The sequence below is a fragment of the Apteryx rowi genome, unplaced genomic scaffold (genome assembly GCF_003343035.1).
Source record: "Apteryx rowi isolate R43461 unplaced genomic scaffold, aptRow1 scaffold_137, whole genome shotgun sequence".
Classification (NCBI taxonomy): Eukaryota; Metazoa; Chordata; class Aves; order Apterygiformes; family Apterygidae; genus Apteryx; species Apteryx rowi.
In genome coordinates this window covers 1192980-1205652 of record NW_020447608.1, presented here as the reverse complement: position 1 = coordinate 1205652, position 12673 = coordinate 1192980, and the positions used below count along the sequence as shown (strand labels likewise).

The 12673-nt window shown below is 40.7% G+C and overlaps 1 protein-coding gene across 1 annotated transcript in view; it reads left to right on the top strand.

Annotated features, from left to right (window-relative positions):
* The window catches only part of SPTLC2 (serine palmitoyltransferase long chain base subunit 2), a 63486-nt gene extending 51824 nt beyond the window's left edge, over positions 1 to 11662 (top strand). The window contains exons 9-11 of the mRNA XM_026057163.1: positions 2927 to 3062; positions 4368 to 4497; positions 10948 to 11662. Of these exons, the coding sequence (XP_025912948.1) occupies positions 2927 to 3062; positions 4368 to 4497; positions 10948 to 11067 (386 nt within the window). The 3' untranslated portion in view covers positions 11068 to 11662. The remainder of the gene's footprint in view (positions 1 to 2926; positions 3063 to 4367; positions 4498 to 10947) is intronic.
* The last annotated feature ends 1011 nt before the right edge of the window (positions 11663 to 12673 follow it).

Below are 12673 nucleotides of genomic sequence, written 5' to 3'. Positions count from 1 at the left end.
GGACTGAAAAGGGGACTTGGGGTCCTGTCTGAACACTCAAACACTTCTCCRGTACCGGGAGAAATTAGCAGCACTGGCACCTAGTTACTGATGTCTCAAAGTGCTGCTTGTTTCATCTTTCTGGTCACAAAACCAGTGGAGTAGCAGTTAACAGCCTGCTACACTAGTGCATACCAGTGGAGCTGAACCAGTAAATGTTGATAGATCTGAAGACTGAGTGTGTGCTTTTTGCATAATCTTGTAAACCCTATTCAGATAACATGTGGCATCACTCTTCAAGTGCAGGATTTTATATTGGAGTAGGAGACTAAATATGTTGAAGTGCAGAAGAGAGGAGTTGTACAGAAATGAAAATAGAGGACAAGTAACTCCTGCCTAATTCTGGTTTGATTCCTGAATGCTTAGTTTCACCGCAACTACAGTTCTCTTCAGAAGGTAGTAATGACATGTGGATAGTGAGAAGACATCACGGAACATGTTTTCAAGTTCCTGGTAATTCTGTTGTAGCCAGGGTGACAAATTTTTAGAGAAGTAGTACTTCCATTAAATTGATGGATGGTTCTGGAGCAGAGTTAAAGCAGACCAGCTTCTGAGCCCACAAACCTGAAGAATGCAAGTCTCTTCCAAATCTATCTGTTGCTGCTAATAGGTGATTATGTCCCTGCAGAGAACTGAGAGGCTTGCACATGGAACTTGTTCACATTTCAAAGCATTCTTCCATCTATAAGGACATATTTAGAATCATAAACTCTTTTTATAGGAAAGAGTTTAGGGAAGATTATGAAGAAGTTGCCAACTACAAGTTAAAGTTGCTATTTAATCTTTAACCTGAAAGGCTTTCAGCAATTTGGAAAGGGTGTGAGCATATAGATGAAAAAACTGTTAAGGTACTGAAGTTCCCTCTGCTGCTTGATGTACTGTTAAACTCCATATTGTGTGGTATGGGAGAAGCTGCATTTGCAGTCATGGGAGAGAGGCTGGTCACAGTTGTATCCAACTGTGTATGTTACCTTACTGCTTTCATGGTAGTGAAATTTCATGCTCATGTTGAGGGGTTTATAAATCACTGACTCAAAATGTTGTCAAAAGCTGTGCGTTTCTGCATAGAGATAAGTGAATGCAGCTTTCTCAGAAGTTATCATAGTACCATTTTCTTTCTGCCTGTAGTTTGCTCTTTCAAGCTGTTCTTGGACATCTGTGTTTTTAGTGACTGCCTCAGTGTTAGAAATGCAAGTAACAGCTTTGGCCCACTCTCTCTAGTGTCTTGGAGTAGGCCTGCTTTTTTTTCCTTTAGCATTATTTTGCAGTTTGGAGCATTTAAAATAACTAAATAGCTGGTTTGAAAGCAGAGAAGAAAGCTGTGTCTCAGCTAGGGGATCTGATTTAATGTGAGACAATTACAAAATAAGTTTCATAAGCATGAGATGCTTGTGCCTCCCTCCCCCCCCCCCCCCCCAAAGAAATCTTACTATGTTTTGGGGGAAGAGGAATTAAGCTTCTGCAGAAACTCTGGAGAAGAGGTGGAAATTAAGAAATAATGATGTTAAAGGAGGAGAAGAAAAGATGTCTTAAGTGGCAGCGAGGGCAATTAAGAATACCTACTCCTGCCCACTAATGACAGACTAAATTTTGCAAGCTTAACAGGTTTCATCCTTTTTTTCTTATGCTTTCTCTTTGATTGCACGGTTGTGGGTGGAATGTCTGATACTCTTGGCTAGGAAAAGTATATAGGTTCTTAAAGAAAATTGCATTTGTTCTGGTCTAGAGCATAGTTATGTGGGTGTTTCTTTGAGGCCTGGTGTTCCCTTTGGTTAATCACCTTATGTCACTACAACTTTGAAAGAAGGTAATTAATATCTAGCAGCTAACTTCCCTATGTGGCATAGATCAGCACTGCTTAATATTTAATGTTTTAGCATGTGAATTACTTATCTGGTGAAGACAGTGTTTGGATTATTAGTTATCCAAAAATATACTTTGCGGACCAGAGACATGAAATTAATCTAGGATAAACCACACTAAATGTTACCTATCATAGTTTCATTAGTGGCATAGTGCTTATTCTCCTAAACTCATTAAAGTATCACTTATCAGATATGCATAATTATTACCTGCTTAAGTAAGATGATGTGAAACTTTTTCTGGGCAGTACAGAAATATAGTATACTGTGCTAAGTTAGAATTAAACTAAGTTGTAAATAGGTATTCCTATGTGTATCTGAATAGCTGGTATATTTAACTTATACTGGTTGTCTAATGTCCTGTGTACTGTACTAGTTTTGCCATGCATATAAAAAATTCAATACAGAATTGGCTGAACACATAGTAAACTGACTGCAGCTGCTGCTTGTGTGAAGCAAGCTGGATTATCAAAAGTAATCTGTTTAATTTAAATCAGCTTGGTTTAACTGAAAAAGCTTAGGGAGCAGCCACCTGATCAGTTCAGCAAGCAGATCTAAGGAGGAAAGTGGTAACTTCCATCAATACAGACAAGCTGGACAGCCTCAGCTGATTCAATAGGTTTTCGTTAATTATGTAAAAGGTAAGCAAACTCTTCTTCCAGACACAGTTACCAGGGAATTTTGAGCTATTGGGAACAATCTTGTTTAAAAGCAGACAACTATATTGTTTTGCAAGTTAGATCTTGATACAAATCTAACTGAAAATAAAACTAGGGAATGGTTGCACTTGAAGATTATGCTTGTCTAGTCCATTCAGTTACAGCCTAATCAGAAGATGAGTAACTGACCTTAATTACACTGACAGAGAAGAAACCGCAAATTCCAGTCACACTTCATTTTGCAGTTAACACTCCCATAAGCACAAGTGGTGCACTCATTCTGTACTCTAGTTGGAGGTCTTGTGTTGCAGTTATGCTTGATGTATAACTACTGTGTTCATGGTCTTACCTTTATTTTCTTTCTAGGCAAAGAGTGTGTGCAGCAGCTGGCAGAGAACACAAGGTATTTCAGGAGACGACTGAAAGAGATGGGCTTTATCATATATGGAAATGAAGATTCCCCTGTTGTGCCTCTTATGCTGTACATGCCAGCAAAAATTGGGTAGGTTTAACATGAAAATTTCTTATCCATTTATTTCAAAACTGGGATGCTACAACAAGACTTGCCCGAATGTAAGAAAAGACTGGCTTGCTTTTTACTTTTATGGATGTTACTGAGTCTTATAAAACGTGGAAACTTTATATAAGTGGTCAAGAGAGAATCAGGCTTGTAGCTTAAGACACTGGCAGAGCACTTCAGAGAAGTAATTTTACCACTACATTCCATGTTTTAAAAGCTTTTTCATTTCATTCATATGTAAAGTGCATATATGCACTAAAGAGAAGCTGAAATTCAATGGAAATTAGTCTTTCACATAAGAATGTTACTGGAGGAATTTTTCAAGCAACTCTTGGATCAGAAGCAGCCAACACTTTCACCAGTGAACTCTGAAAATTAAAAAAAAAACAAAAAAAAAACCCATGGGGGTGGGGAGGGAGGCGATAGGAGGAGAACAAACTGTATTGATGAATCCGAAGTTTGTTAAATGGTCTGGGTTTAATAGCTCATGTGTTGTTATTGCAAATGCTAGTAGAACTGTATCACACAGCTTTATAAATGCTTGTGGACTTGTGGACTGCTGTGTGAATAATTCAGGCTAAAATTCTGCAAGTAAGATAAGTGTATACATTAAAATTTTTTTTTGCAACATTAAACAAACGCCTGATTTCAAGGACAGCTTGGCTTTGGTAGCTGCTTTTCACAGTGTTCATATATAATGCAGTGCTCAACCAACACATTCAAACTTGGAAAGCATATTTAGGCACCCGTAATACCATCAAGAAGTAGCTTCATTTTCAGCAGTTCAGAACATCTTTAGTCCTCTTCAAACTCAGCTTGGCTTCCTGTGACTCCACAATGTCCCTTAGTTAAATTGGTGAAAACAAACTTTGAAACTGCAGAAGTGTCTGCTTTGCGGGTGGGCAGCAGTGGGGAATTCCTTGTAGAGTCAAACTTCTGAGTCTAAGTCCCTGTTTCCTATCAGAAAGATTTGCAAGCTTAGGTTACAAATCCATTTAGAAACAGCCTGCTAAAAGACCAGCCCCTGCCACATATAATCTTTCAGCTTTATTAGAACTTAATACAGTGAAATCTTTCTAGGAAGACCACCTCAGGTTTGAACAAAAAAAGGCTTTTGTGAACAGGCATTCTACCTCTAAAAGAAAGCATTGGCAGCTCTGAGTTGCAGTCTTACAGGCTTGTTTCATCAAAGGCCTGTATGAATTAACGTACCAAGACCTTCATGCTGTTGCTGCTTTGCCTCCACTTTGGTATCTGTCTGACATTGTTCCTTGCTCTCTCTGGCAGTGCGTTTGGGCGTGAGATGCTGAAGCGGAACATTGGTGTTGTGGTTGTGGGTTTCCCTGCAACCCCAATCATCGAGTCCAGAGCCAGATTCTGTTTGTCTGCAGCTCATACCAAAGAGATACTTGATACAGTAAGTAACTCATCTCCCTCTTGCTCACGCCTTCTATAAATAGAGATAAGTTGTCTATTTTTTGTAGACTGGTTCCATGTTTGGTGCACAAACTAACTGAACTGAATGTTCAAAGCCTTGTGTAGCAAAGCTGGCAATGACTCCAGATCTCTTTCCTTACCCTGATGATGGAGGATGGCTGCCTACAGTAAATCTCAGGGACTTTCTCTTCCCATTTTAAATGACCAAAGAGGCAGTCTCATTCCTTTGAGACAATTCTTTTTACCTCTTAAAAGGCTCTGCCTTCCACACTTGGGCTTCTAGAACTGAATCTTTGAGAAGGAAAATTATTTTGCTCCTTCTGACCCTTGATGCAGAAGTTACAGTTTTTTATATATATAAATATATATATTCTTCTCAAGAGCCAATGCAGACTTCAGCATGTGACCTATCTGTGAGAATTTTTATTTGAAAAATAGTTATTGTCACTTTTGGCTTCAGAGCATAGTTTCCTTAAACTATTTTGTCCTGTGATCACCTCATAAATTAAATTCTGCCATCTGCAATGACTTCCTGACTCCTGCTTGCAGTTAGCCTGTTCCAGTGGGAATTACAGTCCCCTCAAAGGAGGCCTGCCTTACAGTTAGGAGATGCTGCCTTAAAAATTAAAGATGGAATTCTACTCTTTGACAAATGCAGTTGGCAGGAGATGATATGGTTGTCTGATTGTCCTTACTACATTTTAGTGTGGTAACTACATTTACTTTTGTGTCATCTTTGATTAGACGTATATATGGTCTGTCCTAGGCTGTGTCAAAGTTCTCCATTGTGCTTTTTCATACTTTGCTATTCTGTGACTCAGAGCCTATGCTAGATTGAGTCACAACGCTGGACTTCAGGAGAGCACACTTTGGCCTGTTCAGAGATCTGCCTGGAAGAATCCCAGGGAATATGGTCCTGGAAAGAAGAGGGATTCAGGAAAGCTGGCTGATTTTCAAGGATTTACCTCTGCCAAGCTCAAGAATGGTCCATCCTGATGTGCAGGAAATTAAACAAAGGTGGTGCATGGATGCCTGCATGGATGAGCAAGAAGCTCCTGATGCAACTCAAACATAAAAAGGAAGCACATAAGAGGTAGAAGCAAGGACAGGTGACCCAGAAGGAATGCAGAAGCACTATCTGAGCATGCAGGGGTGGGGTTAGGAAAACCAAAGCCCACCTGGAGTTCAATCTGGTGAGGGAAATGAAGGGCAACAAGGAGGACTTTTACAAGGATATTAGCTGCAAAAGGAAGACTAGAGAAATTGTGGGCCTGCTTCTGAATGGGACCCAGTGACAAAGGGCATGGAAAAGTCCAAGTTATTCAATGCCTTTGTTGCCTCAGTCTTTACTTATAAGACTTGCCTTCAGGAATCCCAGGCCCCTGAGATCAGTAGGAAAATCTGGAGCAGTGAAGACTTACCCTCAGTGGAGGAGGATCAAATTAGGGAATATTTAAACAACAAGGACATACATAAGTCCATGGGCCATGGATGGAATGGATCCATGTGTGCTGAGGGAACTAACTAATGTCATTGCAAGGCCACTCTCAATTATCTTGGAAAGGTCATGGTGATCAGTAGAGATTCCTGAAGACTCAAAGAAGGAAACGTCACTCCTGTTTTCAAGAAGGACAAGAATGAGGATCTGGGGAACAACTGGCTGAGCAGCCTCACCTTGATCCCTTGGCAGGTGATGGAGCAAATAATGCTGGAAACTATTTCCAAACATATTATGTACAAGAAGATGATTAGAAGTAGTCAGCATGGATTTACCAAGGAGAAATCATGCTTGACCAACCTGGTAGCTTTCTACGATGAGATGACTCCCACCCATCAGTGGATGAGGGGAGAGCAGTGGATGCTGTTTATCTTGACTTTGATAGGGCATTTGACGATGCCTCCCATAACATTCTCCTGGACAAACTGAAGAAGTGTGGACTAGAAAAGTGGACAGTGAGATGGACTTAACTTGGTGAACTGTTGGGCTCAAAGGGTTCTAATCAGTGACATGAAGTCCAGCTGTATGTCAGCCACTAGTAGTGTCCCCCAGGGGTTGATATTGGGGCCAATACTGTTTAACATCTTCATTAATGACCTAGGCAATGGGACACTGCACCCTAAGCAGGTTTGCCAACAATGCAAAACTGGGAAGAGTGGTTGACACACCAAATGGTTGTGCTGCCTTTCAGAGGGACCTCAGCAGGCTGGAGAAATGGGCAGATGGAAATCTCATGAAGTTCAACAAAGAAAAATACCAAGTCCTGCACCTGGGGAGGAATACGTTCTTGCACCAGTACAGGCTTGGGACTGACTGGCTAGAGAGCAGCTTTGCAGAGGAGAAACTAGGTGTCCTGGTGGACAGCAAATTGGACATGAGCCGGAAATGTGCCCTTGCAGCAAAGAAGGCCAACAGTATCCTAGGCTGCAGTAGGAAGAGCGTTGCCAGCAGGTCAGAGGAGGTGATCCTTTGCCTCTTCCCAACACTAGTGAGGTCACCTCTGGAGTGCTGTGTCCAGTGCTGAGCTCCCTGCTACCAGACAGATGGATTTACTGGAGTGAGTCCAGCAAAGGGCCACAAAAATGTTTAAAGGACTGGAGCATCTGTCATAGGAGGAGAGGCTAAGAGAGCTGGGACAGTTTAGCCTGGAGAAAGAGAAGGCTCCAGGGGGATCTTACCAGTGTAGACGATCTCCAGAGGTCCAACCTGAACCACTTTGTGATTCTGAGTTACCACTTCATGTTCCTCCTAGGAAATACTTCAGTGACCAACAGAATCAGTCGGTGACTTTTTTCCCCTTACGTACTGCAGACAGTAACTCAGCACAGAACTAGGGAATGCTGCTGCTGGAGTTACCTGAATTGGCTGGGAAACTGTTTAGAGTACCCTCTCACATTTTCTTTGAAGAAGAAAGGCAACTGGGGTAGAGGGAAGAAAGAAGGATGGCGAGGACATGCCAGATCACTTCTCTACAGTATTAGTGAAAACGAGAGTATTTAAACACAGGAATGGTTCACTCAGCTGCCTGGATGGCTGCTGTAATGGGGATGTAACACTGTAAGATGGAGTACAGTTAGATTTGTTATATCAAAAGTGTCCAATATGATTAGGTGGTAACATTTCAATACAGGAACAGCAGGTATGAGTTTGCATGTAAGCAGACGTTTACCAACGTCTCGTCAAAAAACAAGATTCAACTTTCTCGCACTTCACTGCCCCTGAACTTTTAAAGCAACAGCTGAAAATGGGCCTTTTTTTAATCTCAGTCTAGTTAGGAAAAGCAGTAAGTCAGTAGAATGTGCAGTTTGGTAAGGTATGTTTAGTGTAGTTCTGTTTCAGTTAAATACCCAGTCATGTATCTGCAGTGCTGTACTTGCTGCTTCTGTGTCATTTCTGCCTTGTAAGACCTGAGAGATTCTGCCTCGGCTCTCCAGCAACAGACTGTTTAAGGAGTTCCTTCTCAGCTACTTGTCCTATTACTTTTCCCTTAATTATCTCAATTCAACTGTTTCTGTTCTAAATAAAAATTCAGAAACTATGGAGGGGGCCCTGTCCTTCCCCTCCCACCCAGACCCCAGTATAAAATGAATAGTATCATAGATTTCTCTTAGAGCATGGTAACAGTAATGAGTGCATTGACACAGATGAGGGAGCAGTAACTTCTAGGTGGACATGGGGAAATGAATAGGAAGGAGGGGGAAAAAAAGGGAAATTGAAATCTTTTACATCATATTGCTGCAAATGGAGCAAGTTATGTAGAGCCACAACTTAAACTGTGCAAACCTGATGTGCTCTGACATTACATGAGCAACCACAGAGTCTTGCTGTCAGCTGGATTCTTTCTTCTCTCTTAGCTAGGGTCTTTACTATAACAGGCTGGTTTCACAGAGTGTTTATAAAGTACTATGTTTGTTCCCTTCCAAAACCAATCTGTAAGTTTTATTGCTCTGCTTAAAAAAGATATTTTCCTGTCAAGCTATTTACAAGTCTTTCAGCCTCCCAGAAAATGTTTCAAGTTTTGTGCATTTGCTTTAACTCTAAAGACTCATTTCTATAGCACCTCTGCAGGTGCTAAATGCTCTAACTCAAGAGAAATGCTCATTTAATATATTAGGGCATGTCTACCTGAGGAAAATTAATCCAGGACAAAAGGAGTTATGAATTTCAAAATGAATGAACAAATCCTGATTTAACTTGGCACGTGGAGGCTTTATTCCAAATTAGCATAATCCACTTTGAAGTTCAAAACAACTGCATGCTCTGGACCCGGAGCATTGGCAAGTGGAGTTAATAAGGAGCAGGTCCTTGTTGTGTAGACAACTTCTGTTTTCTTCTGATGCAGTGAAGGGGGATTGGTTTCAAACAGTCAGTAATTAAGCCAGCCATCAGAACTGATCCCTCTGCTGAATTGTGGCAACAATAGCTAGGAGGAAAAAAATGAAATGAATAAAACTGGAGGGCCAAGGGCCTCTAAAAGTCAGTTCTGGAGAAGAGAACTGGGTAGCCCGTCCATGTGTGCATGGATGCTAGCTAGTGCTGTTATCCTGGCGTTTTTCTATACAGACTTCATCCAGGTTTGGAGCATGGTGGAGAGAAACTTGACTTGTAAATGGTGATATTTGTAATGCTTCCTTGTTCTTATTAAGTAAACCCACATGATGGGGAGCAGTTCTCAGTTACAATTTTCACTGTTTTATGTAAATAAAACCTCCTTGCCTGAAAATATTTGGCTTGGGATCAGAGTGAAGTCCCTCATAACCTGCATCCCTGTGGGCTGGTGCTTTCTTTTCAGTGTTGAAAAATATATTACACTCTCCTGAAGTCAGAGTTCACCAATGCCATTTCCTTTGTAGTCTTTGCTAGTCACATGGTCCTTTTTGTTTTAAATTAATAAAATCCTAAATCTGAGTTCAAGAATAACAGTTAACAAACCCTTTCAACACAAATTCAACCTTAAATTGTTTCCATATGGGGTCTTTACTTAAAGCTTTGGTAAAGCGTGCCCACGCTTTTTTTTGTTTTTACTGAAGTCCAGCTTCTGGACTTGTCATTCCCCCAGATTTTAGAGTGCAGAGATTCTTGCTGCCAGATATAACAAGCATGAGGGGCCATTGTTTAAAGAAACAAAAACTTGAACTATCCATCCAGGAAGGAAAAGCATGTAGGGATATTAACCCCTGTCTGCCAGCTATTCTCAAGAGACAGGCATTTGACCCAGAACATGTTAAAATTGGAGCATTAATGTTGAATTAGTGGCATTCTGAAGGAATGCTGAGTGTACCCATCTGAACAAACTTTGAATTTAAAGGAGTGCAAAATGCCAGCCTTTGAGTTCAAAAATCGCATTGGACTTGGATGTCATCGTCTGAGCTCATCTCTTTGTCACTTGCCATATATAAGGTAATTAGCATCACATACTGTTGCAAATTTGTCCGCAGTGACTGGCTTATTTTGGACCTTGCTGCAGAAGTGTTCTGCAAAGAATTGCAGCTTAGGGTTTGATTTTCAACAAACTGTATTGTAAACCAATCTCTGCTCAAAGTGAATGCAAAGTGTGATTGAGCAGGGATTTTCACATCTCTTGTACAGACTAGCAGATGTTTGATCCCTGGTAACTTCCTATGACTTGCCTTTGGCACATAATGGTGAAAGATTTTGTAGTTCACTAGCAGTATTCTGGGCTATCAGTCCTCTAAGTGCTGCCTTTGTGGTGACTTCAGTCAGTGAGACTTGCTTTCTAGGGATAAAAAGCTCGGGATCCTACCCTGAGAACTGCTTTGTTCATTCCTTGGATATATTGGCAAAAATCTCCCATGCAACTTTGTTTATGATACAGAGCTTGCCGCTCTAGTTGTATATGAACAACTCCAATTAACCAAATGCAGATAAAACAAATGCACCAATAAAACCTGTTAACCCAATATTGCGGGTTGCTTTTAACTGTCTTGCAATTAAAATTCAGTAGTTCAGAGATAGTATTCCAGCATGCACACATTTCTGTTTCATATCTGAATGAACCATACAGAGGAGTCAAACCTCCAAGTGCATCTTCTCCACTTCAGCTTTATAAACCCCCAGGAAGATAGGAATGTATGGTTCTCAGTTGATCTGCTTATGAATGGTCATGATTGTATTTGAGATAACAGTAAAATTTGAGCTAGTATTGCTGGATRTTATATTCTTGCCTTGGGAATGGAGTAGTCAGGTGGATGCAGAGTGCCTAGTTAAGTGAGCAGTGCTTCTCACTTGGTCTTGAGACTTCTGGCTGCTAAAATTAAAGCAAATCCAATGCACCTCTGAAGCTAAGGACTTCTAGTATGGTAAAATCTTATTCAGGTAAGATGGCTGTCTGTGGGCATGCAAAAAGGAAAACGTGCTGTTAATATTCTTGCATCTGTTTCCTCTGCTGATATACTGTGGTCTCTTTCTTAGGCTTTAAAAGAAATCAGTGAAGTTGGGGATCTTTTGCAACTGAAATACTCCCGTCACCGGTTGGTACCTCTCTTGGACCGGCCATTTGATGAGACTACATATGAAGAAACAGAAGACTAAACTCCCTCCATGTGCCTTGGTGGGAGGAACACACCCCATGGGGACATTCTGTGGCACGCAGGCCACAGAGTCCATGAACAACACACTTATGACTGCTTAGCATAAAAGACATTTCCTCACAATACTGAAGTGGCCACATCAGCTCTAAATGGCGTTTTGTAAATAGGGAGAGGAAACAAAAGCTTTGATTCCTGTGTCTTCAGGATCTGGCCCCTAGAGGTGCTTGGCTTTATTTTTTTCTTAATGCTTTTTTATTTATTTGTCACAATGAATTCACGGCAACCCTAGTTGGCTGTGGGTGATCAGCTCAGACTCTGTATGCACCATTAGCCTTCCCAATGCTGGCTGAGATGTTGTGAGCATGTGTGATGCTGGCATGGCAGCATTTCCAGTGTCACTGCTAGGTGTCTGACCTTCCCAGTAAGGAGCGAGCTGACATGTCTGTTCATTCAGGAACTCCTAGAGAAACTGTTGATTGCTAACTTTGACATATTTAACAAGATGGATAATCAACCAAAGCTTTTTTCTTTTGCAGTTACTTGTGTTTAAAACTTGAATTTAGCCTTTTTTAAATAAATGTGTTGTTGACAAGTCACTGACAGGACCATTGTTCCCAAACATTGTTTAGTTTTGTAAGCCACAAACAGAAAGTCTTCTGGGACTCCAGCCTCTTTTCCTTCCCAGTATGGGTACCAGATTGTCTCCTGGTTTTGACAGTAACTGTCCTCTTGATATAGGGTAAGTGATGGAGAGATTTTTTTTTTCATAGACTGAGTTTTGTCTTCCTTCTGACGTACTTCTGTTCTGTTTCTAAGTGGTTTTAGTGAGTTTTGCTTTCTCATCTACAGATGAATTTATCTTTTGCTTTAGAATTATCATAAAAGCATGAACAAGTATAAGTATATCTGGTAACTGATAGGTTCTGGAAAGATATTCTTGGAATCAAATAAACCATAGCAAGCCTTGTGCTTCCTGGTAAGATCAGAACCACTCAAAAATCAGGGCTATGCAATGGATGACTACTAGGAAAACCACTTATTTCATGCAGATCTGTGAAAGAGCAATTGCTACCCTTTGCCACACTAATTCACTGTTTCTTGTCATATTTGAGATGTTCTTCATTGGCCTCGCTGTGCAAGGCTTTTATGCAAACAGTAAAGACAGCCTGGGTCTTGGATCATATATATTTTTTAGGTAACCAACAAAATCTCTCAACTAGTAGCTGCATCTCTTTTTGTAGGCCTTCTCTGAAGAGAAAGTGTGCTCACAATTGCACTGAGTTTGAGATCTTTTTTCTTTTGCATTTCTACTGCTGTGAGATCAAACTTAGTGTTCACTGAGCAGTTGTTGTTTGGAATCTTTATTTTCAAGTTTCATGCTGTCTTATTCTGGTCAAAGTATGAAACAGACACCTTAGACACCTTTGCTTTAGCACACCTTAGAGGTAGTCTGCTACTTAGTCATTGCATTGTGAATTCTTTAAGTGAACAGAATGGATCCTTGAAGAGGAACCAAAAAGTTTACAGCAAGGGTCAGTTGCAGTGTTGTTGGTTCCTGTATGTTTACCCTGGACATGTAGATTTTCTGCAAAGACAGCAATACTTCA